Raw genomic sequence first — 27,918 nt, forward strand, 5'->3', positions numbered from 1 at the left:
TACAATGTCATTCTAAAAATAAATAATCACATAATTAAAATCTTGAAGCTACAAGATAATGCATGATTAAAATTCAAAACATGAATAAATAATCATTACATTCAACAGAATAACTGAATATTAAAGGGTTAAAGTGACCCAAAATAAGAAACTTCCATCAAAATTCCAAGCTAATTTATGTTCCAAACACCAGCTTAATAATGAAGAAGTCTTTATTAGTCTTCAAAATTAACTGAAACAAAAGAAGAGTATTTCAATGGAAATGCAATAACAGAAGTGTAAGTTTACCAATTCTCACAGGTCAGTATCAGCCATGTTTGACTTTCTCTTTTATTCTTTTACTTGTTTCAGTCATTTAATTGCGGCCATGCTGGAGCACTGCCTTTAGTCGAACAAATCAACCCCAGGACTTATTCTTCGTAAGCCTAGTACTTATTCTATCAGTCTCTTTTGCCAAACTGCTAGGTTACAGGGATGTAAACACACCAGCATTAGTTGCCAAGCAATGGCGCAGGGGGAGGGGGTTACAAACACAGACTCACAAACATACATGACAGGCTTCTTTCAGTTTCCGTTTACCAAATCCACTCGCAAGGCTTTGGTTGGCCTGAGGCTATAGTAGAAAACCCTTGCCCAAGGTGCCATGCAGTAGGATTGAACCCGGAACTATGTGGTTGGTAAGCAAGCTACTTACCATATAGACATGCCTGCGCCTATCCACAAGGGTTTGGTTGACCCAAGGCTATAGTAGAAGACACTTGCCCATTTATGACAAAGCACATCTTCAAGACCAATGAGTGAAAAGAAGGAAGAATCCACATATTTATTTTATCGATCTCTTTTGCTGAACCACTAAGTTACAGGGGATGTAAATACACCAACATCAGTTGTCAAGCAATGGTGGGGACACACACACATCTTATGCGGGAGTCAATAAAATAAGCACTAACTGTGCACTAGGGTTTGATGCAATCGATTAAACCCCATTCTCTACCCATAGCAAGGATTAAAAAAAAAAATGTTTTTGAATACTCAAACAGAGAAAGAAAAAATGTTTCAATCTTACATAGATTGAATTCAGGGAATTTATAATAAAAATAACTGCAAAGTCAACCCAAAATTTGTTTTGGGGGAGAAAAAAAAACACACACACACAAACACATTATCATTTAAGTATAAATTTTATTTACACAATACTATAGTCATTACAGAAAAATATTGCTTGTGCTAAGAGTCCTCAATTTCCTCTTCATCTTTCTGTGGATCAGCAGTTTGGTTCACTGAAACCATAAAATATGATTTAGAACATGAGTATGCTTGAGAAAGAAGGGAAAGAAAACTATTTAAAGAAAGATTAAAAAGATCAGGAATAAATAAATTAGAATAACTAGGGAATAACATACTATCAGAATAAATTAGTAATGATATCTCGTTATGTAAGGAAGATTATCTATTCTACAGAAATCAACAAATACCAAGAACTTTCATATGGTCATTCAACAGGCTAGGGAAAGGAGAAAAACCTCTTTCAAGCCACATTACACATTAAAAAATAAAATTTAAAAAAGACACTGTACACCTTGTGGTAAACCATGGCAAGGTGTACAATGTGTTGCTTAAGTAAGCATAGCATGACCAATCTGCAACACTGCGTGGTGTCAAATGTTTTGAATAACCCACATAGCAAAACTCTTCTTAATCAATAACTGCAATCAATATTTGATATTAACTTGTTTCAGTCATAGTCTGTGGCCATACTGGAACGCTTAGCTGAATAAATTGATCCATGTATAAACTTTTTAGGTCTGGTAATCAAATGATCGTGGGATACGTTGCAGCCTGCATCTGCAAAAATATTACACTGAAGTTTATGAGTTTGGGCAAATTGATACGTTAATATACCCAGAGAGAAGTGGGATTTGATATTCTGCAGCTGACTAACCCTTCACCCAAGAGAAAAATTCCTCAACTGAGAAGTTAAGTGGTATTTATAACACTGTAACAACATTATATTCTTTGTTCTTTGGTCAGTGTTATTTCCTATTCTGCTTCTCTCTAGAAATCAAAGGAAATGACTACTGCCCCCTTCCAAATTTTGCTTTTCTAACCTGGGCAACAATGTTTAGAAAGTGACTCATTTTCCATTACATTTCAGACAGATTCAGTGCTGAGTTGTCCAAGCAGAAATATCACCGTAGCAAATATTCTGCTCAATATCACAGATTTGCTTGTCAGTAGCTTGATCATGCCTCTTAGTGGCTGACAATATGTGCATCTCCGACCATGGAAGAGCTTCATAGCCAGGTTTTGAGAGGGGTTCTTATATATTTGAATAAATGTAACAAAAACAAAGTTTGAAGGAAATATTAGCCATTTTTCTTAGTTTCTAAGGATAAGTAAATAGGAAATAACAGTTGCTACCCAAGGACAAAAATCATGTTACACTGTAATATACAAGAACAATATGAGGGCAAGATGGGAGAGTAAATGTATGAAGTGGTCATAGATAAGAAACTGAAAGAAGCCCGTCGTGTGTGTGTGTGTATGTGTATATATATATCCATATATCTACTTATCTAGGTCTCTATATACCTATCTATCTATGTCTTTATGTACCTATCTATCTATGTCTCTATATATCTATCTATTTAGGTCTCTATATACCTATCTATCTAGGTCTCCATATATCTATCTATCTATCTAGGTCTTTATATATCTATCAAACTATCTCTCTCTCTCTTATATATATATATATATATATATATATATATATATATATATATATATGCCAGCATGGTAAATGGATGTTAAATGATGACAACAATGATTTAAGCCTATAAAGAGAAACAAACAAGTGCGAAGATGAGTTCAGCTGAGTAGAGGAGAGTGGCAGTGTTGGTTTGAAGAACAGGTTGGCAGTCTAAGAAATATTTTTAAAGCTGTTAAGCTTTCACTATGGGGCTTAGTTGTTTTTTTCCTTTTAATACACTTCAATCACTTCATATGTTTACAACTGGCCCCTCCCCATTGTCCTTATATAGTCTTGGTAACAAAAGGTTAGTCTCAAAATGTTAGGCTCTGCTTCCCTTTATAGTAGACAAACCTATCCAAACTCATGAACAACGGCTGTAATAGAATACAGAGAAACTAATAATCATTATCATCATCGATTAACGTCTGCCTACCATGCTAGCATGGGTTGGACGATTTGACTGAGGACTGGTGAACCAGATGGCTACACCAGGCTCCAATCTGATTTGGCAGAGTTTCTACAGCTGGATGCCCTTCCTAACGACAACCACTCAGCAGAGTGTAGTGGGTGCTTTTACGTGCCACCGGCACGAAGGCCAGTCAGGTGGTACTGGCAACGGCCACGCTCAAAATGGTGTATTTTACGTACCACCTGCACAGGAGCCAGTCCAGCAGCACTGGCACGATCTCGCTCGAATGTCTTTACATGTGCCACCAGCACAAGTGCCAAGAAGGCGACGCTGGGCACAGGTGCCATCACGATTTCGCTTTTGCTTGTCCCAACAGGTCTTCACAAGCCAAGTTTCGTGTCCTGCATAGGAGCCAGTCCAGTGGCACTGGCAACGATCTCACACAAAACTTTAATTCCACATCTATAGTAGAGTAATAAAAAAAATATTAAAAAGGTGCAAGAATACTTACAAGACTTGGTCGTGGTAAAAACTTCCCAGGAACCATCATTTGACCACATTCCTTCCATTGTGATTCGGAATTCAGCCATCATATTACCAAATAATTTCTGTGAGAGGGGAAAAATGTTATGGTCATGATGTTGAAAAACAAGGAGGAATATTGGTTTCAAATTTTGGCACATGATCAACAAGTTCATGGGACGGGGACAGGTTGATTACATTATCTCCAGTGCTTAACTGGTATATATTTGATGCACTCCGAAAAGGTGACAAGTGGATCTTGGCAGAATTTGAACTTAGAATATAAAGATGGACAAAATACCATTAAACATTTTGCTTGACATGCCAATGACTCTACTAGCTTGTTACCATAATAGAAGGAAAGCTCCTTCCCGAGTCATATAGACTCATAAGGCCAGTTTTCTGGCTTCCAAGGTGTATATATTCCCTACCTGGATGGGACACTAGTCTGCGAGCTGAGCAGACTGGAGTAATGTGAATTGAAGCTAAAAAAACAACACGTCACCTGGTTTAGGAATTGAAACCACAATCTGACAATCCTGAGCCTAACACACAAACCACTAAACTATGTGCTAGGAAAATTAAAAGAATAACGTTTGCACAAGGCTACATTCTAGGTGGATGGTAGTCATTTGAACCAAGCTTAGTACTTGACTGGTTCAGTATTTTACTGGCCCTAAACGGACAAAAGGTAAAGTTGGTTTCAGTGGAAATTGTACTCAGAATGTAGAGTCAGAAGAAATACTGCAAAGCATATGGTCTTATTCTTTAACAATTCTGTGGTTCCAGATAATAACATCATCATCATCATCATCATCATTTAACGTCCGCTTTCCATGCTAGCATGGGTTGGACGATTTGATTGGGGACTGGCGAACCAGATGGCTACACCAGGCTCCAATCTGATTTGGCAGTTTCTACAGCTGGATGCACTTCCTAACGCCAACCACTCCGAGGTAACAATTATGAAAATGTAAACAAAAATTGTTTACATTCAAGAAAGTATAAACAACAAAACAATTATCAATTTTGATCTCCAGCCACTGTTATAAATGTGACAAACTCAAAGAATAATCACATAAAAAAAAGTGATATATTTTTTTTAATATACTTGGAAATTGACAAAATTAATTGGACACAAGGGACAATTCTTTCAATAGTCAATACTTACAAACGTTTATATTATACATGATGGGCTTCTTTCAGTTTATATCCAACAAACCCACCCACAAAGCTTATTCGCTACCATTTTCACACAACTTATCAACATGAAGTAATATCCATGATGCCCCCTAGTACCTGGCAGAAATTCAGGACAAGCATCAACTATAGCAGTCTCACTACTGTAGAATCCTACATGCCTCTTCCCCAACTAACTTAAAAAACAGGATAGTAATAGTATAGGCAGTTAAAAATTCAAAAAGGCTACAAGGCTAGTTACTTACCAAGATTCTGCTTTGTTCTGGAGATAATTTCTCTCCTTGTTTACAGACTTGATAATCTTTAGTCAAGGTGATAACACCTACAAGAAAGAAAAAAATTTTTTAAATGTTGATTCCTTGTAGTGACATAAAGCTATGAATTTCCCAGGAGGGAGGGAACAGTCAATTATACAAAGTGCAGTACTTTCTTTATAGCAAAATACTGTCAAACAGTCTACTAAATCATAACAGTGGAGTTGACTGAATTAATTCTTGTACATACCTGCTACCTATTTTACTAACTGTGGCAAGATTTGAACACAGAATATAGAAAAGAATGAACTCATAATTTAACTCTTGATATCAACCTACCCCAAACCACTAAATTGTGCAAACCCTTTTCTAATTATGAAATTAGATTTCAATAGGTAAACAGTTGAATATTACACCATAAAGGCAATATATTATTTTCAGAAATATGCTTGCACCTGGCCAAATTAATAAAAATACTGGTGCTGTGCAAAAGTACCTGTACCAGTGGCATGTCAAAAGCATCAGGCACACTTAGAAACCATGCCACAACAGGAGTCTGGACAGCTCCCAGCTGGTCAGATCCATGTCAAATCATCCAACTCATGCAAGCAAGGAAAGTGGACATTAAACAATGATGATGATGATACTATGATATAATTACTGTTTACACAAAGTTTGAGTGGAGACGCAATGGCCCAGTGGTTAGGGCAGCGGACTTGCGGTCGTAGGATCGCGGTCTCGATACCCAGACCGGGCGTTGTGAGTGCTTATTGAGCGAAAACACCTAAAGCTCCACGAGGCTCCGGGAGGGGGTGGTGGCGATCCCTGCTGTACTCTTTCACCACAACTTTCTCTCACTCTATCTTCCTGTTTCTGTTGGACCTGTATTTCAAAAGGGGCCAGCCTTGTCACACTCTGTGTCACGCTGTATCTTCCCCGAGAACTACATTAAGGGTACACGTGTCTGTGGAGTGCTCAGCCACTTGCACGTTAATTTCATGAGCAGGCTGTTCTGTTGATCGGATCAACTGGAACCCTCGTCGTCGTAACCGACAGAGTGCCATCACAAAGTTTGTAACGGAATTGATTTTAACCAAAGAAAATTATTTCTCATATAAACCATGCAAACAATTAGCACCTCACAATTTTTACTATCATTAGTCTTTCACAAAACAAACATTATCTTGCAATACAATAGTGGTGACAGATTTTCAAAATCAAAGCAAACTTCCCACCCAAGAAGATTAACCCTTTAGCATTCAGATGTCCCTGTCAAATGTCATGCTTTTTTACTCATATTGTTTAGAATTAATCATGCACTATTTTGTAGCTTGGAGATTTCAATGATGTGATTGTTTATTTTCAGAATGACATTGTAGGGTATGTTTGAGAGGCAAGATCTGACCAGCTTAAACACGAAAGTGTTAAGATACCTCAACAACTTCACAGTAGATCATCAGTAAACAATCCTAGTTAAATATGAAAAGGTGATAAACTGAAATGAAATGGAATTAATATAGAAAAACTAACCTCTATTAAGACTAGTCGGAAGTCCAAGTTGTCTCAACTGTGGTTCCATGGAATGAGAAAAATTTGTCAAAGGCCCTGCATCTATGTCAACATCTTGTGTGGCAATGTTTCCAGATCGAGCAAAATCAGGAGCATAAAATTCATTAAAGTATCTACAAAATAAAGAAATGACAGACAAATGTTATACATACAAGAAGGAATCAAACCCGAAACTGTAACAACATCAATAACACTGTTTTCTTTTTCGTTCATAGGAACAAAACCACAAATTCTGAGGAGTGAATAGCCATACTTGATTGGCACTCATTTTCTCAACCTTCAACAAATGAAAAGCAGTTAGACTCAGAGGGATCCAAACTCATAAAAGAAAGAAATACAAAACTAAATACGGTGAAACAATTTGCATGATACTCCACTGATTCTACCAATCTATTACCCTATCATCATAGTAGTAAATATCTATTGTGATAATATATTATTTATCATAAAGTTATAGACTGAATATTATTGCAAGGGTATAGTGAAATGGCTGTATCATTTTTCATGTGTCACAATTAGTTTTACGATGATAAAGACATAAAAGGCTATGCCAGCAAACTCAACCTCCCTTTGTCTGCTTTTCACCCCATCTCAGTTTATAAAACTTTGTTCTCATTTTAAAAGTGAAGCAAAACTTGTCCTTGTCTACCTCATTCCATACAACACACAGAATTGAAAGAAAGAAAAATAATAACCACAAAACTTAGTTTTTTAAGTAGCAGTAAGCTTGACTTTAAGATATGGTATCATGGCAAATTACCCTGGTCAAAATTATTCTTATTGCTAAAACAATATCATGAAGATTTCCACTTACAAAAACCTCAACCCAAGCATATTTCAAATATTTATTTATAGTAAATATGTAAACTGTTAATCAACCAACTTCTCCAATATGAAAAACATTGAAAACAACCTATTTAATTTGTAGCTGTTTGCTTCAAGCTTTAACAGAAATCATACAACCTAGCCTAACCACCCAAGGGAGCTAACTCAAAACATGTCTATCTTACAGCATTAAGGAAACAGAGTTTAACTCGTCAACTTTTCAAGACCATTTCTCAGGGTGATTAGTAGGTCTGGCTACTGTGCAGTCACTCCAACAATTGCCTCACATTTTTTTGTCATATCCTGAGACTTAACTTCACCACTTGCACATCGAAAGCTAACCATTACAACATTTTTCTCACCAGCTTTATAATCGATCATACACATCACATGTCCCATATCAGCAATCATTTCTCTTGCACAGTTTTGACTGGTATACTTAATACTCAGTTAATCTCTCAGCTTACTTGTTCTCCCGTTTTTGTGAGGATTAACACTGCATAATCAACTAGCATATACAGCCAGCTTTTCACATAATGAAGGTCTGTGGCGACCATGATTGTAAACCCATAACTAAAAGTTTCATGCAACCATCCTCATCCTAATCTGTTGAACTAATCAAACTTACCACTAGATGGTATTTACATAAATCAACCTAAGAATGGCGAACAAGAAAATAAATTATTAATAACAATGAGTTTTGATTTAGACACGAGGCCAGCAATTTTTGAAATGTGGGGGTTTTGATACTAGTATTTTATTTTAATGATCCTGAAAAGATGAAAGGCAAAGTTTAGCTTGGTGGGATTTGAACCTAGAACTGCTAATGATTACAAAGTTATTTCAAGAGGAATTTTTCCCCCCACATCTAAGGCTACACTACAATTGAATGAATGTTCAATTATATCACATTCCCAAGATACTGGAAACCAACTGACTGTCAAAAATGATAAACAAAAATCTTGTAAACCAACTCCAAATATTATCATACTAAGTAATGATTATTAATTATATAAGAGGCTCTAAAACTGCCAAAGCCTTAAAACCAGAGTCAACTTGCTAAATTTACAGATGATAGTGACCTCTAAAGAAGAATTTTAGCTATATATATCCATGTTAAAAAAAAAAGTTAGGGTTAGGAACTTGAAATAAAATGGATTTTCTTGACATTTTTTGGAGGTTGCTTCTTATGAAAAATCAAAAATTACTAGTCAAATCCAGTCATTGTAAGTGTAAATTTAGACCACACTCATAATGGCTTCGATAAACAGCTATCCAAGCAAAGTCATGATGGTGGAAATAAATATTGGATTAGAGGCTTTACACTAAATTTCCAAGTTCAAATAATATCATTTGAAAGGTACCAATAATACACAAGATAAACTAAATCTAACTTTAAAAGAACTTTGTGCCAAGGCAGATAAAATTCACCAAAATGAAAATTTCCAAATGATATTATCGAGAACATTCAGCAGCTGTAATGTGTAAAAGGAAGCAAGTCAGCCCAACTGACTTTCCTTCACGTCACACACCAACTGATAATGGAGGGTTGTCCCCCTTGAGCAATAAGAACTTATTCTGAACTCTGATTGTATATCACATTTAAGTAAAATGTTTTAATTGGAAAAAGACACCTAATAATTAATCCAAACTAGGTAAGAATTGAAATAATAAAATAGTGTAACTTATTAGAAATGAAGACATGAAGTGGGGTAAAAAAAAACGGGAGACCAACATTGAAAAAAAAAAAAAAAATCTTGGAGCCTTATGAAAGAAAAGTGAAGTGGTTTTTCTGAGAAAATAGTCTGTAAGTGGTTCTGAAGGAAAAGGAGAGACAGGGTTGAGGGAGGTTAGAAATAAATGGTAGCTGATATTCTTGCTTTCTTTTTGACAAGAAATTTCTATAACCTATAATTTACAGTATTCTTTAAAGGTCTCCCATAGTTTAAATGCAAAGGTCAAGAATTATGCCATTAAGAAAAAAAAATTAAAATTAAATAAAATATCAATAAAAATAGTTGAGAATGGAACGGTAAACAATTCTGTTGTATCATCATTTGATGTTATTTAACAAGCATAAATGAAAGAAGATGGGGCAGATTATGTTCTAGCTGGCACTTGAATCTGCTGTTATCAAATCCAAGAATTAAAACCGACTTCCACCACCTCTTTGTACTGAAGCTAGTTCTATAACTGGCTTTCCTAAAGTTCTCAACCAGGGTCCATACAAAATTTTGAAGTTAAAATTTATCTGCAATAAATTGGTTATAATTCTACAATACACAAAATACTTCAGCAATTTTTTACTCATACCATTCCTAATAATATTCAATTGTAAAAATATAATGGATTTTTTTAAACATTAAATAGCTAGGAGGGTCCACCTGAGTAAAAATAGGGATCATAGGGGTCCATAGGTAAAAAAAGGTTTGAGAAACACTGACTAGGTTGCAGTTGTGCAATGAAAGATTAGACATCAAATTTCAAGTTTTGTGAATCATTAAATGACTAAAATGGTTCTTTTATGATGTAACTGTTTGTGTTGTAATTTACATAAAAATGCAGTAAACAGAAATAGTAATCAAATCACTAGGAGACTCTGCAATTACTGCTTCTGAAGCACTATGCATCATTAATTCTTTTATTTTCTCATTTATACTCATTTATATGATACCAGGTCCACCTAACTGGCTCCCATGCTGGTGGCATGTAAAAAGCACCATCCGAATGTGGCTGATGCCAGTACCCCTTTACTGGCTCTCGTGCTTGTGGCACGTAAAAAGTACCAACTGAACGTGGCCGATGCCAGTACCTCCTGACTGGCCCCCATGCTGGTGGCATATAGAAAACACTATCTGAACGTGATTGATTCCAGACCCACCTGACTGGCTCCTGTGCCAGTGGCACGTAAAAAGTACCCACTACACTCTCGCAGTGGTTAGCATTAGGAAGGGCATCCAGCTGTAGAAACATTGTCAGATCAGATTGGAGCCTGGTGCAGCCAATGGCTCTCCAGACTTCAGTCACACCGTCCAACCAATGCCAGCATTGAAAATGGACGTTAAACGATGATGAAAATACTGAAACACTGCCTTTGTTTCAATTAATTTTTAAAATAATAATGAATTCAATAAAATAACTTGTTATTAATCTCATGTTTGAAACTAAAATTAAATTTTGATGGAAGGTTAATTTTAGAACCACTTAAAACTAGAGGCTTGTACCACTGAACCAGGGGTGGTCTCAGGTGGGTTGGTATCAAGAGGGTTAAGCACCATTCACTTCCTGATCATCATAGAGATGAGGGAATGAAAATGTATTCGTTATGAGACAAATCTTAAATCTTAGATGTAAACTTTTATTTACCTGAAGAAAATGTGTTTTTTTTCCATGATGTAACTGATTTGTGCATCAATAAAAGAAAAAAAAACATGCCTGAAACACTTGTAGTGAACCTCAACCCATTTGTGTTCTTACTTTATATAGTCAAATATGATGTTATGATCCCTTGTATTCCCTGGCTGCTGTGCAAACCCTTTTTTCTTGCTATTCCTTTTCTGAGAAAACATCTACCTGTTAAAGTAGAACTCTGCACAGATTGATTTTTAGCAAGGCCAACTGAGGTAGTGTGTACTGTCTTCTCTAATCTGTCCTAGATTTTTAAACCTGTAATTAATTATGTCATATAATGTCAAAAGTATTTGATCAGAACTGAAGAGTATGCTCAGAGAAAAACATCAGCAAACCAGGTGACTCAGCGTGTGAAACACAAGCATGTGACTTACTAATGCTAACAATAGCAGGTTACAGTCAACAATTCTGAAGCTTTTAATAAAAGACATCTGCTCAGACACTGTCCAACTTCTAATGACTTATGTAGTACACATCATTGTACTGCACTGACAATCCAATGCTTAAAAAAATATTGACTACTCTCGGAGCAGAGAGTCATTTCATCTAGTCTATAAACCTTTTAGCTTTGATTTGATTCTTACAAAAGATCCTACAATGTATCAATGAATTATAGACAAAGTTGTTTGTGCAAACTAAGTTGGAGTGCACATACACCTGTTTAGATGACATCACCATTATATAGTACAATTAAAAAAAATAACAAAAAACTTATCTCTAAATTCTTACGAGTTACCAGTATATCCAATATGACATTGAATAATAAATGTAAATTTTCAACAAAATCTAGGTTATCAAATTAACCGTATCAAACCAGGTTTTGACCCTTCAAGTTTAACTTCACGAAGAAATGCCTACTCACAAATCTTGTATTTTAGATCTGTTTGTTAATTCTTAATGAGTTCCCATCTTCTCTGAAAGAAAAAGGCCTCTAATTAATTCTCATAAGGTCATTATGACAACTTAGGCAATTAGAATTAGAACAGGCTGTTACAAAATCCTACATTATGTTGGATTCCTTAATGCTACTACAAGTGCACTAAGGAAGGATTTTTGTTGTGCTGATCCACTGAGTGACTTTTTTGTCACCCTGGTGTTACAAGACTGACATATTTTGTTCAGGTACAAAAATCTTCCATACTCAGTGGGAAGCATTAACCTGATTGGGTCTTGATGCCACATTTGTCCCAAGTTAAAACTGCAACCAAGTCTTTTAAAACATCAGCTCACCATCAATATTAAGGACCAGTTAAGGAGGTGAGCTGGCAGAACCACTACCATGCCATTAAAATGAGTAGCAGCATTTCTTCCGACTTTACTTTCTGAATTCAGAGCCAATAAAATAATCAGGGGAGCACTGGGGTTGATGTAATTGATTTACCTCCACCCCAGAACCTGCTGAAACCAATATTAAAGTCCAGCTAGCTGTCAAGTTTGTTGATTGCTGTGGGGGATATGATTATTTTATTTTCTTCTTTCCTTTGTTGCAATATTTCTTGCCAGTTGTCCATATCACAATCACCATTTATCCAGGGGGGGGGGGGGAGAAATCAAGATTTGAAAATCAATGGCATCCCCACTTCTATTTCTCAGATACATTAAACTGTACCAGGGAATGACTAAGAAATTATTAACCCTCCAGCATTCAAATTATTGTCCTCAGTAATGCTCACTTATTCACATTTCTTTGAATTAAGCATACTCTATTTTGTAGTTTTGAGATTTTGATGATGTGTGAGGGGCTGGATCTGGCCAGTTTGAGCCTAAAACAGGTGGAATATTTGGGCCTGATATGGTTGGTTTAAATGCTAAAGGATTAAGGAATAATTCTTGCCTAACCACAGCCAACTGATGTACCTAATTGGTTTAGAACAGGAATGGTATTTTCATCATCCTCATGTTTCAGTAAGTCGACCTAAACAGAATAGAATTGCCTCTGTCCAGCAGGTCCTATCCTTAATTTTTTTTATTTCCCAAAAATCCCAATTCCCTTAAATTATTCAAACCCATTTGTGTGAGAATGTGTGTGGAGAGAGAGAGAGAGAGAGAGAGAGAGAGAGCGAAAGAGAGAGAGAGAAAGAGAGAGAGAGAGAGATAGATAGAGAGAGACCTTAGAAGAAAGTTGGTACCCATGACTTTTGTAAGGACTCCAAGACAAGTGGGAAAGGAAGGAAGAAAACATGATTCATAGATTGTTGTAAGAAGCCATATACAAAGATATCAAGTTATAAGACTTGGTATAACTGCTAGAGGGCCAGTAGTCATATTAAACCAGGTTCATACAGTATTTCTGTTTATCCTTGTTTCATTCACATGTCATGGATGGACCCTAATCATGAAACACCCTTCATAGCTACACACCCACACTAATTCACTCAAAACAACCTGTATTTACTCCAAAGCTTACCAAAATTTCATATCTTAGCATTCCGATTACCTTACCAAATGTAATGCTTATTTATTCACATAGGGTTAAATCGCACTAGTTTCAAGTATATAAAAAGTGAAAGTTATTACTAGAATGGCGAATGATGGGGATGGACGGATGCAAAAATGTCATAGGGTGAATAACAGGAAAACTAGCCTTCTTAATGTGTGATTGTATTTCAATAATGGATCATTGTTAAGAAATAAACCACACAAAATGATACAGAAAATAACAGATATGACTAAATAGTAGATGCATGTTGAAAATTAAGTGTAGCAATTAAAGAAGCATAGTTACTAAATAATAACCTACAAAAAAACCAAAAAACAAATGGTGCAAATACTATAGAGACAATGAATGTTTCTTACATAACAATCACCTTTGGTTTGTGCTACTGATTTATTTAAACATTTTTTCCAAATAAAAAGTGAGTCGAGGAAGAGAAGCACTCATGTTTATTGAGGGTAGGACATCCTAGATTAAGTGAGATCACTGCAGTTGTTTCATTTGAATATTTGGAGTTTGGAATCTTGTGTGCGAGAGGGCAGGATAATAGTAAGCCATAGTTTAGTAATGGAATCGAGAGAAGGTTGATGATACACAGTAGGGATGATGTGTATTAAACGAGCTTGGGTCGGGAGGGTATATACTTTTCCAGAACAAATATTATTGCAATAGTGTGTCAGTGATTGAGCCTTTTTGTTGAAGTAGTCTAAATTAATGTGTGTGTGTGGAATGACATCAGTTGTAAGCAGTGTGGGTCTCACTTGAGCATGTACAGACAGGAACTGAACAAGTGAAGTGCTTTCAGGCCGCCAAAATAAACCTAGTCTTTGAAAGTGGTTTTAGCATTGTCGTTATTAAAAATGACAGTAAATAGGTTAATAATTCAAAAGGAAGTTGTTGGGAGCATAAACCAAAACTTAGGGTAAACCAGAATCAGGTTCAATTACACACACAGGTAGGAAAAAGCTCCGAAGCAAATTGATATTCAGAATGTTCTGGTTATGTTATTATGAAAAATAAGGTCTAATGAGACAGTGGAAAATAAGAATTAAGCAGTGGATCTCATATTTGTAAGTAATATCAACATAGAGCTAGCTTGAATATATCTAGGAAATAAGTATAATACAGCATCAATCAATAGTACATAGGTAAGACAACAATCATCAGTCATCAAACAAAATACTGAAATCAACATAAATAGTGACATAATATGCAATATGTAAATATGACATTTTCAATCAATTCATTTTCTCTGTTTCATCTCCATTTAATATGTCCTTATACTGGCATGCTCGGATAAAGTTAGATGGGTTGAAGGACTGCATCATGCTTCGGCACAGTTTCTACAGCTTGATGTCCATCCTAACACCACCTACTACAATCACACCAATCCAAGAACAATACTTTTCAAACTCTCCTTGTGTTTTGTCATTAGTGACATCTTTTTGGATGGGAAGCAAACATACCTGTGCCTGCATCTATAAAATGCATATGTTTTGCACTATTTGTGTGGTGAATTTTCTACAACCAGTTACCGTTCCTGTTGCCAACCCTCACCTGTTTTAAAGTCAATTTCAGAATGTCATTTTATACAAATTTTTTTAAAAATAGCTGTAAACATACAGCTTTGTATACATGGTAACACCGATTCCTTCTGCATCATTCTTTTTAAACTTTTATTTCAATTAGCAAATGAGAAGAATTTGGTTGAATCTAAGAAAATTTTAACTTCCACAGACAATCCTGTATATGGCCAAGCTTCATAATCTGAAATTGCTGTTTATGTCGTTTAACATAAAAATTTTAGTGGCTTTTCATAATCTATTCATGAAGTGTGAGGACATTATTGCAACACTATAAGTCAGTGAAATCTGAGTCACTCAATTCTGTTCTTTTATTTTCAGTTTAATAGTATCATAGAGATTACTATGTAATTCTAATGAAGAGGAATGACTGAAATTTAGATTCTAAGTAACTCATCACAAGCTTGAAATTCAGGTTATTTTCCTTTACTTAAGAAAGGAAAAATGTATTTGGTTAAAATTTATAACATAATTAGAGATTATTAAGAGAAAGTATACTACTTACAGGGTTATATATATATATATATATATATACTATTATTTTAGGATTAACACATGTCATAAGACAACCTTACCAAATTCTATTTAGCTTCAGGAAAAATCTAAATCTGTCTGGATTGCTACACACACACACACACACATATATAATAAATAAAATGTATAAGGTGAATAAACCTTCAGGTCTAATTGATTTGATATTGACTATACTTTTTAGAGTAAAATAACTTTGATAAACACCAGATAAATATTTAAGAAGTGTCCACTGTATCTCTAATATTAACTGTGGTGCCACATTATATGCTGTACCTTGCTTTTTAGCAAGGTACTGTTGAGAGAGAGAGAGAGAGAGAGAGAGAGAGAGAGAGAGAGAGAGAGAGAGAGAGAGAGTGTGTGTGTGTGTGGAAGTGGGTATGGAATGCAGCTGTTATTTCAGAGACTGTTCATAACTTATCAAGCAAAATAGCTGATAAAATTAATGGTAAGGTGGGAGTAATCCTCTTACTGAACACTTGTTATTTACCCTGAGGGGGGTGGGAAAGGAGTTGAGGAGTGTTAATCTTTCCACACTAGAGAGGTAGGTTTTATTTACACCAATGATTGTTGTTTTGGGCTTAAAATCTCAATCTGCATCCATCAGCTATCCTGCAATATAACTGTACACAAAACGTTATCATTACAACCTGCATGCATACATAACAATTATAGTTAATATCAAAGAGAACAAATTATCTTGAAGAAGTCTCAATCTCTGAGTGTTAAGTAATAACACTAATTCAGTTGTATTTCTTAAATACAAACATTTCTGGACCCAATTTCTGTGAGTTTCTTCAAACCAGTCCAGATTGAAGTAACTCAGGAGTAAATAATGGTCTGCTCCATGAATTAGACTTGGAAAATGGCCATGATTTATCATTAAACATTATTTAAATTAATGGTGGTGGTGGAGGCCTTTCAGTGACCCCAGAGAAAGGAGGAAACAGAAAATGCCAAATGAACTTTTGAGACAAATTTTGACTCTAACAATAATTTGGGGTTCAAGGCCAGCAATCCTGAAGGGAGGGGATATTAGTTGCCAGTACTTGACTTGTAGTCTATTTTATCAATTTGAAAAGGATGAAAAGCAAAAATTGGCCTTGGTGGGATTTGAACTCAGAATGTAAAGAGCCAAAAGAAATACTGCAAGGCACGTTTTTCACTGCCAGCTCGCCATCTTACCCTTTTGATACAAAACTACCCTGGTTCATGTTTTACAGTGATTTAAATAAAAAACTTCCATCAAAATTTTGTGCTAAAATTCGTTATGATCCAAAGAAACTTAATAATTTTCTTTTATTCTTTTACTTGTTTCATTCATTTGACATTGGCCATGCTGGAGCACCACTTTTAGTTGAATAAATCAATCCCAGAACTTATTCTTTGTAAGACTAGTACCTATTCTATCTGTCTTTTTTTTTTTGCTGAACTTGTTACAGGGACGTAAACAAACTAACATTGGTTGCCAAGCGATGGTGTGTGTGTGTGCGCGACAAACAGACAGACACACACACACACACGACAGGCTTCTTTCAGTTTCCATCTACCAAATCTCAAGATTTTCGTTGGCCCGAGGCTATAGAAGACACTCGCCCAAAGTGCCACGCAGTGGGGCTGAACCTGGAACCATGTGGTTGGGAAGCAAGCTTCTTACTACACAGTCATTCCTGTGACCGAGATATTTTACTAAATTCTTCATTATGTTAAAAGTTTAACTGAAACAAAGGCAGTGTATCTCAATAGAAATATGGCAACAAAAGGATTAAATAACCATGATAGAATAATAATTTTAACACAGGTATAGGACCAGAACCATTCCAAGGTTGGGGGAAGAGAGAGCTAATTACCTAAATCTTCAGTACCTGACTAATTCTTTATGTTATCAACTTCAGAAAGCTGCAAGTATAAAAGTTGACAATGGTAGGATTTGAACTCGTAACATAAAGAGCTTGGGCAAATACTTCACAGAATTTCATTCATCTATGTAATAAAAATAATAAGAGCACAAGGCCTGAAATTTAGGGGGAGGGGACTAGTCAATTACACTGACCCCAGTGTTTCACTGGTACTTAATTTTTTGAACCCAAAAGGATGAAGGGGCAAGTCGAACTTGGCAGAATTTGAACTCAGAATGTAAAGATGGATGAAATACTGCTAAGCATTTTACTCAGAATGCTAATGGTTCTGCCATCTCACTGCCATAATAATAAGGTTGATGTCAGTGCTGCCTGACTGGCCCCCATGCCGGTGGCATGTAAAAAGCACCCACTACACTCTCGGAGAGGTTGGTGTTAGGATGGACATCCAGCTGTAGAAACATTGAAAGATCAGATTGGAGCCTGGTGCAGCCTCCTGTCTTGCCAGTCCTCAGTCAAATTGTCCAAACCATGCCAGTATGGAAAGTGGACATTAAATGATGATGATGATGATGATGATATTAATAATTTCAAATTTTGAAATAAGGTCACACTGTGCCAATGGCACGTAAAAAGCACTCCCTACACACTCGGAGTGGTTGGTATTAGGAAGGGCATCCAGCTGTAGAAACATTGCCAGATCGGACTGGAGCCTGGTGCAGCCTTCTAAGGCTTGCTAGCCCTCGGTCAAACCGTCCAACCCATCCAGCATGGAAAGCTGAAGTTAAACGACGATGATGATGATGTAAATTGATTACATTGAGTCCAGTGTTCAACTGGCACTTATTTTACCGACTCTAAAAGGATGAAAGGCAAAGTTGTCCTCAGCAAGAATTTGAACTCAGAATATAAAGAGCCAGAAGAAATGCTGATAGGCATTTTGTTTGATGTGCCAACAATTCTGCCAGTTTGCCTGCCACCTTGATACAATAAGTTTTTCTACTATAGGCACAAGGCCTGAAATTTGAGGGGAGGGGGCTGGTCAGTTACATCAACCCCAGCTTATGATGTACTTATTTTATGAAAGGATGAAAAGACGAAGCTAACTGTGGCAGAATTTGAACCCAGAAAAATGCCACTACTTGTCCAACTAGCTAACAAATCTACCAGCTTGTCACCTTTCTTATAATAATAATAATAATAATAATAATAATAATAAAATCCAACCAATCTGTGGAAGTTTCCCATACAACTCTATACTCAGTACATTCAAGATTGGTAAACTGGAATGTACCAGCACAGTAGCTATATTCAAATGGTCTATTAGTACATATACAGTACAGGATTTAAACCAAATGAACGGAAATAAATTCCACACTAATGCTATAATAGATTGGCATGTGGTGATGGTGGCTTTCATGATGATAGTTGGTTAAAAATCAACTGGCAAGCTTCCCATGATGATTGACTAATATAGGTGGGTGTGAATTATAAATGACTAACATCTGTATTTCAATGGCAGTGATAACACCATAGAAAATTTTAATGTTATCACTATCAAAAGAAAAAAAAGTCTTCCTATTTTACAGGAGCATAGAGAATCCCCATATCTCAAAAGCAGATTAATCTTACGTCATAGCAATACAATGCACTGCAAAAAAAAATAGAAAAATGAAAAATAAATTATAAAACACAACCATATAATTTTCACATTATTTAAAGAAAACTAAACAGAGAAACGAATTAAAGCTCTACGTGAAATTATTTTCTAATTGCGGGTTTACCATAAACAAGTTGGTCACAAGTACTGGACCATCATCGATGATTGAAAAGAGCTCCTTGGCACGCTTTATTGAGTAATAAATTAAGAGAGCAGAAAATTTTATTAAAATCATATACCCCTTCATCTAGAATTGTGTAAGTAGTTGAAAAGATTCGTAAATCTGTTTGTAAGTAAATATCAAGGAAAGCCTTGGACATAAATTTAAGCCTACCATTCTAAAGATTATTTTTCATGTGTATGGATTACTGGTTTAGAGCAGAGATAGAAGCAGGTATTAGATTCTGTGCTCCTATAAAGCATGAAGACTAGAACAAATGCCAGTGACAAAAAACAGCTCTGTACAAACTAGTTTACAGGTCAGCCAATCGGCCAAACAATTGAATAAAACAATTGCCATTTAAAATTAAGTGTAAATGTAGGCAATTTTCGCGAAGGAAGCAAAACGGTAGCAGTAGTTCCCCCTCACCCTGTGTGTCCAATTAGATTGTGGGTGGTAAATTAACAAACTGTTGGCGTTAGGAAGAAAAAGTAGCACTAAAATAGGCAGGTGGGGTGGGGACACGAAGATGGTGATCTTAAGGCATGAGAGAAGCACTGTATGTAAGAGTGTGAGCGTGCATGTGTTTGTAGAGAAGGGATTTGAAAGAACTAATGTTAAATCAACCTTGAAACTGGTCATCATCCAAGACCCTTAATATTATCTAGCATATAAAAGAACTGAGGTTAAAACAGAACATATCTTAGGAAACACAATGTAATGTGAGCCACACACACACACACATATACTTGTGAGCACACTGTGTTAGAACACTAAACAATAGAGATACTGGATTCGCAGAAGAAAACCAAGTCTAGAGAAGTAATTATATCACAATGACTATCACAATATATATTACACACACAAACTTCTTTTGGCGATGCCCCAGCACATAGCCAGCCAATGGCATTTACCAAACCAGTAAAAGACTAAAAGAGTGTATAAGCGTGTGTGTGTGAGATAGCGTACATCTCATTAATTGATCCCCACTGAAAATTTTCAATAACTGTCGCCTCATGAAAGCCAGCCCTGCACTCCACCCAGTTTCCAATAACATAACTAGTTCTTTTAGTATTTTTAAGTTCATACGAGTTGAATAATGAGTCATAGAGAATTGTGTGGGGACCTGTGCAACAGACATGCCAGGGAAAAAGAACCGGATGATGATACCATAACTGTTGGAACTTCAAACTAGCAATGGTTATAATGCTGTAAGGCTTTCAAATGTTAGCTGTCTGCGTATAAATAAGTAAATCAATACAACTGAGCTAGACTGGTCACAACACGCACACACACACACACACACACACACACACACTCTGCTTGGTATACTATCAGCTGCTGGTAACACAATTCTGCTAAAGTGTAGCTGGTGAGCCAACAATACACTACTCTACTGATGCTGATTGTGTCAGGATGCCAGTAGCTCACCTGAGACAGCGAGAAGACAACTGAAATATGTGAAATGACACTAACATCCATCATGATTGTGGTGGCAGTAGTCGTAGTAGAAGAAACAGTATAAATATGGTAAGAGGCTGGTAAGCAAATAGTATTCCTTATGCTTGTTGGAAAGAAGTTAATCTTGGAAGAAAAGTATAAGAGTAAGGAAAAGAAAAAAATTCAAAAGAATATGATAGTGAACCATCCCATTAAACTGATAAAAAGAAATGGATGAGAGAGAAAGAGAGAGAGAGAGATATAACCGCACAATAGAGTGAGATATGTATGGAGAGTAAAAGGAAAAGGAGAAAGAATAGATAGATAGATAGAAATGAAGAATGTCAGAGTGAGAGAGGGAGGGGGAGAAGGGACAGAAAAAAGCAAGGAGCTACAAAGAGTGTGTGCACAGGGCTACAGAGTCATGGCATTTGTGAGGGTAGCAACAGAATTTGCAAAGGGTCACACTATGTGAAGGAAAGAGTGTATGGAGAACAGCCATAGTAGAGAGAGAGAGAGTGTGTGAGAAAACGAGGAATTGCGAAAAGCTATGGTGAAGAGAAAGAGTAAAAAAAAAAAAACTACGATGAATAGAAAGAGAGATAGAGAGGGAAAGAGGGAGGGAGAGAGTGTATATGTGGTTAGTGAGGAGTGTCACTGTACCAGATATAGCAGCCAACATGACAGTTATTTTGCAACCAATCAGATGCGATGACCGCCTCCAAACAGCTGCAAAGATAGGCAAATAGAGCTGGCAGCAGTGTGGCGAAGGAAAAGCAGGTAGAGAGAGACAGATGTAGACGACAAATGCAGATATACAGACAGACTGACATAGCCTGGCGAAAACACACTGACATATAAAGCTACACCCACATATATATATATATATATATATATATATATACATACACATACACATAGATTCACGTAGTGTAAGCGATTGAGGAGGACAAGACAGCACAACAGACGTAGTCTCACTTATATTACAAGTGTTAGTGTGACCAGCTAAGAAGGACATGCTAAAACAACCATAGTACGCGTGGAGGAACCAGTTTTCGCTTTCCTACACTACGTACAACTACCCGCTTCGCTTTCTAAAAGTCATTCCCTTATTTTTGTGTGTGGGAGGCAGACGTTTCTTGGTTTTAATTGTCATGAGCACGTGGAGCCATGTATGTATAAAAGAGCGTACTAGGCAGGGAATGCTGGGGAGAAAACGGGTAGAATTAGGAAAGAGAAGAGAAGAGAAGGCAGAGAGAGAGAGAGAGTAAACTTTAGGAGTGTGCGTGTGTGAGTGCGCGGAAGAAAATGAATGGGGAGAGGAAAAGAAGTGTGAGGTATGTAGAGAGAGTATGGGAGAAAACGAGTGGGGAAAAGGCAAAAGTGAATATATAGAAGAATGTGTGTGTGTGTGTGTGTGTGTGTGTGTATACATGTTTAAGTGTTAGAGCTTTCTCACCTTATCATATGTGAGGATGCACCTGTGTGTGTGTGTGTGTTTTAAAATACTATCTACTAGGAGCAGGATTAGTCAGTGAGTGAACCTGAGAACAATTGCAGTTCAACTTGAAAACATTCCTTTAAGCAGACATCATTAATACTCTTTACATGTGAAGAGTCGGTCTCAGCACACGCTTATGCTATGTTAATGTCTGTGTAATACACGCACACACAAACACACACACACACATTTAAAATGCTTGTTTAGCACATATTTATTACAACCAGAATTAGCAACGATTTTTTTTCTTTTACTCTTTTCTTCTTTCATTTCACATTAATATAATGATTTCCTGCGAAGGAATGAGTCCACACCTTTTTGGGAAGTGTTGTAATTAATTTAATCAAATCCAACAATATGACAGTTATTCTAAGCCCGGAAGGACAAGAAATGTCAACACCAGCAATATTTGTAATAAAAATACAAAGCACTGGTATTTTATCCAGCGCTCTACCGATTCTGTCAGGAATTACTGGTTCAGGCACAAGTCAGCACCCATCCTGCAGACTTTTAGATCACAAACACTCCAGACACGACCATCTTTATTGTTAAGTCAGATAATGCCTCTAGTACTAATGTACCAACATAACCTTCTTTTCTCATTGCTAGTATTAGTATAATTTTAATATTTCGAGCAGGGCTCTTAATCACAAATTTTATTTGTTTATATATAAAATACATAAATCCTGAAAAGGGCATCAGTAACAAAATAATTTTTAATAAATCTGAGAATTCAGGTTGTCAGCCAGCTAGGCAGAATTAAGCAGTTACAAAATCTTTGATAACATCTGTACTAACACACACACACACCTCTACACAGATTTCTTATAATGGAATGTACGGTTACAATACAGTAGTTTGCAATCATAGTTGATTTATCAGATTTATTCAGTGTATATATATTAGTCAAACAAAATGCTATGCAACATTTAGCCCTGAATTTTTTATGTTCTGAGTTTGAATTCCACTGAGATCAACCCAACTTTGCCTTTCAACAGTCCTGGATTGATAAAACAAAGTACCCATCAACCAGAGTGTTGATTAAATCGACTGTTCCACATCCACCTAAATTTCTGGCCTTGAGGTTATGCAAAAGAAAAAAAAAAAAAAAAAAAAAAAAACCCTCTTTATCATCTTATTACTTTATATCTCTATTTCTACATTAACCTGGCATTGCTCCAAATGTGTAAAATACAGGCAAATTAGCACTATAAGATCAATGAGCTAATACTTTTTATGAAGCAGACACAATTAGAAGAGCTTGATGTTCTGTCTAGTCAAGTGCTATTGTCTTTCAGTGTAAAAAAAATATATTTAAGCATAAACAATGTTATTGTAAGCTGATCTGTAGAAACAGTATACAAAATCTTTGACCCTGGCTCCTTGATTTATGGTATCTCTGACTCCCCTATTTGTATTAGACTATCATATATCTCTTACATTGAACAGAAGGCACACAATACACAATAGGCCTAACCTGTTAAAAATTGGGTTTAAAGCTCTTGTGGCTTCTTTATAATTATTTATTTAAGAAATTGTAAACAAGTAAATGTAGACAAAACTTACAAATTTAAAAGAAACTCTTTTCATTAAGTAAGTAAATGATATATAAAAAAAAACTAAATGAAAATCGAAATCAACTTTGTTAGTTAAATAAATCTTAGCATACAACCTAGTTAGGTACATGCTTTTTGAGATTAAAGCTTTGATTGAATAAAAAAACTGAAGTGAATGTAAAATATTTCATTAAATGGAAGAAACATATTGTAAAAGACTGAAAAGTTTATCTCTTATAAAATTTATTAAAAGAAACATTGTATCTATAGTATGTAGGAATTAAACCCAAAACCCAAATCCAAAATTTATTAAAATCTTATTCTTAGAAATAGAATTGCTTCTACCAATTCCATCCCAACAGAAGCTCTCTCATATATATAAATAAAACCCCACAAAGAACTTGGGTATCATATGCAAAGTTGGGCCCATATTAGATGCTTTTTGCATTTAGAGTTGGCACATTTTTTACAGATTACAACTAAAACAGTCCTGGTTGGAAGTAAAAGACAGCAAAAGGATTTCCCTCAATAAATCAAGCTGAAAACTAAACACATGGCTGAAGCTATATGACTTCACTTGTGATGATAATCTTGTACAATCGCATTTTGACTCATAAATCTAGAGCTCTGTATTAGAGGGGAGAGGAGAATCTACATTAGCAGAGATGCAGCTTGCAGCCGATCAATTTTTTTTAATGTCTTTGAAGTAGAGCTTAACTCAATCACTAGTTATGAGATCACATTGAATAAAACAGGAATTATTAAATAAATGGAGCCTAAATAGAGTAAAAATCTAAACATATAAACACAAATGTTTTAATGCTTGTTTTTCCAAACGGCATGAGTTGGAAGGGTCTGTTTCCTAGCATATTGCTATTTGCTTTGGTTTATTCAATTCTTCAGTAAAATTCATCACCATGAGATCTGACTCCCACCACATCTTGTGTATTTCTCAGTGGGAGAGGTATGCACATGCGCACACACACACACACACACACAGCATATTTCATCCAGTACTCATCCATTTGCATCACAAGCCCATACCAGCCGTCAGCCTTCCCACACACACATTAGCCGATGCTTTCAACTTAACATCACTCATCCAACAGATTATGTTTGCTTCATTTCTTTCCAGATCTTCCAAATTCCATGCTCATTTCCATACAATATGACAGTTGTATTAGACATGTCAGTCTGCCCTTCATGCAAAGACAGAAAACTCTTTGTTGCCAACAACCTTCAATGAAATTGCTACATTTCTATACCTCTGTGACTACTCAACAGCAATGTATATGGAAATTTGAACTTTCAAAAGGTTGACTAGAGAATGTCACTCAAGTTACATAACTTAATGAAACCGTATCAAGAGGATTACACTGATATTCATTATTCACTTTTAAACAGAAAATGGCTGCCTGGATGACTAAAAACGACAGTCCTAGTGCTACAAGAATATTATGCAATTTTCTCTCGGTCAAAATAGTGGAACTTCATCATGGGGAAGAAAAGCAAACATTTATAATTAATAATAAACAGCCTGGGTTATTAAAGGCAAGACAAGACAAATTCAAACAAAATCCTATCATTCACATTGTACAAAAAAAAATTCATCTGATAAACAAATCAGTTCAATTTGATAATTTTTTTGACAGCAATAACCCCAAACTACATCCATGTCGAAATGTATTTTATGTGAGTCATCATGATCATGTCCATTATCCCATGCATATATATTTGTATTTTTATATCAGAATAATATAGAGGAAATCTCCTCTAGATTCATTTTCGAAATTAACATGAAACAATGTTAACTTGATAATCTAGTTAGAAACACATGTGAGGAAGAGGAGAAGATGGATAGGCTGTAAGTTTAGTTGAAATAAATGCTTTACTTTAGTTCCAGTGCCTCATATTTTGGCATACAAATCTGATTGGAGTTGATTTGCATTTATTCTGGTTAAGATCAAATCCTATTCATACACTGAGTTCAATAATTCTGGAATGTTATCAGGATAATTACACAATATCTTTTAAGTGTAAAATTGTAGAAATTATCTTACAAGTTTAGATCACACTCAAGAAACTTAGAATTGAATAGTAAATTATTTTTAAAAAGACAGCAATTAAATCAATTTGATTATTAAATAACTAAATTTTTTTAAAAAGGCTTCCCAACTGTAAGTATAAGCAGTACATCTACAGGTTGAAAAAAAAAAAAAAAATATTACACAACTGCTTACTTGCTATGGTATTTCTCAGAGCCAAAAATAAATAATTCAACCAAGCAACAGTCTACAATATGGAAAAATAAGAGAGAAAGAAAAATTGTTTCATAATGTGGATGGTGATGCAATTCTTTCAATAATTAGCATTCTAGATCAGATTCAGAAGAAAACCATGGCTGATTTTTTTCATCCCTTGATGTACTCTATACTATTTCTTCTATACCAGATATCTTCAATGCCATTTCTCCCAATGCTTTCTTATTCTCTCAGCCAAACTTTAGCATGTAGTTCTTCATCCAAATATTTTCCCCCTCCACGTGTTCCTCAAAGACATAAACCTCAGCCTGTTCAAATTCCAGATTAACTAGAACAATTTTACTTAGGTGGTGAGAAATGCAATTGGAGATTTCTGGCATAGTAGCAAGAGTACAAGGAATCAAAAATCAGCCAGGATTTTCTTCTGAATCTGGTCGAGAATGCCAATTATTGAAAGAATTGCCCCATCCAGATTATGAAACAATTTTTTCCCTCTTATTTATTTTTGCATATTGTAGACAGCTATAGGCGCAGGAGTGGCTGTGTGGTAAGTAGCTTGCTTACCAACCACATGGTTCCGGGTTCGGTCCCACTGCGTGGCACCTTGGGTCAACCAAAGTCTTGTGAGTGGATTTGGTAGACGGAAACTGAAAGAAGCCCGTCGTATATATGTGTGTGCTTGTGTGTCTGTGTTTGTCCCCACAACATAGCTTGACAACCGATGCTGGTGTATTCATGTCCCCATAACTTAGCGGTTCGGCAAAAGTGACGAATAGAATAAGTACTAGGCTTAGAAAGAATAAGTCCTGGGGTCGATTTGCTCGACTAAAGGCTGTGCTCCAGCATGGCCGCAGTCAAATGACTGAAACAAGTAAAAGAGAGAGTTGATTCCCTTTCCTCAAGTTTCTTTCTCTGCTAATCAAATTCAGCCCCTCAACTTATCCTTCAATGACATTCTAAAAATAAACAATCACATCATCGAAATCACAAAGCTATGAAATAATGCATAATTTAAAACACGAATAATATTCAATAGAGTAACCTGGATGCTGAATATAAGTTATTTACTCTAAAGAAGCGAGTGAAGGGAATGCTTTTATTTTCTTTACATGCAGTTAAAAGTTCACATTGGTCAGCTCTGTACAGTTTGCTGTTATAGTGGAAAGTTAGGTAGAGATGTGTGCTAGTACTAATATTACTCTCACTTTATATGTCATCAGTCAGTAAGTCAAGCAAAGGTGTATACATACAGAAAAGACTTAAATGTTAACCTATTTAAGGCATCACCAAGAAGGCCACATGTCGGCAAGAATGTGGATTTGTTTTGGGCTCTTGTGTTCTATGGTGTAGAGGTGATGCGGTGATTGGCAGGTAGTTTTGACAGAACAGCCACAAAGTACAGCTTGAAGATGAATCTCCAGAAGCTTGAAGGAAGTTCTTCAACTAAGTAGTACAGTCTGAGCCCATTTCTACCAAAGTTCAGAAGCTGGCAGAGAAAACCAACATTAGCTACCTGACCAGCACATTCAGTAACAAAAGATTACTAGATTACAGGGTGAGCAAGGCCAGCTCAGCATCTGAAAGATTGAAAAAGTGACTGTCAAACAAGAAGCAGGTGTCAGTCCCAGCGAAGCATAAAGTATATTGAGCAACAGTGCTAGCTATTATTATTATTATTACACGGATTGTAGGCACAAAGGAAATTCTACAATGGCTTCAGCTTGTCCAAAGACTGGAAGAAACTTGGTTGCAAGTCAATTAACTATTAACATCCTGTATGGTATGAATCTGCCTGGTACCGCATCTGTCTGTCAGTCCTATACTTCTCAAAACTACAAGTATCAAATTACCCCCATTTACATGGGTAATTTGATACATGTAGTCTGACAATCTAAAAGAAGTACGAACCTGTTGCAAGTGTTGTTGGTCCAAAAATACCTTTAGGAGAGCATTGATTCAACTCTCCCCATTAGGTTTCAATTGATACAACT

General features: G+C 35.9%; 1 protein-coding gene across 2 annotated transcripts in view; it reads right to left on the bottom strand.

The window, feature by feature from the left end:
• Positions 1-1,158: 1,158 nt before the first annotated feature.
• The window catches only part of LOC106880161 (mRNA turnover protein 4 homolog), a 66,570-nt gene continuing 39,810 nt past the window's right edge, over positions 1,159-27,918 (bottom strand). For both annotated transcript variants that reach the window (XM_089351525.1, XM_014929999.3), the window contains 4 exons: positions 6,668-6,819; positions 5,129-5,205; positions 3,673-3,769; positions 1,159-1,280 (listed from right to left, as the gene is read on the bottom strand). In XM_089351525.1, coding sequence (XP_089207651.1) covers positions 1,228-1,280; positions 3,673-3,769; positions 5,129-5,205; positions 6,668-6,819 — 379 coding nt within the window. In that variant the 3' untranslated portion in view covers positions 1,159-1,227. The remainder of the gene's footprint in view (positions 1,281-3,672; positions 3,770-5,128; positions 5,206-6,667; positions 6,820-27,918) is intronic.

The sequence above is a fragment of the Octopus bimaculoides genome, chromosome 4 (assembly GCF_046866305.1).
Source record: "Octopus bimaculoides isolate indiv1 chromosome 4, ASM4686630v1, whole genome shotgun sequence".
Taxonomy (NCBI): Eukaryota; Metazoa; Mollusca; class Cephalopoda; order Octopoda; family Octopodidae; genus Octopus; species Octopus bimaculoides.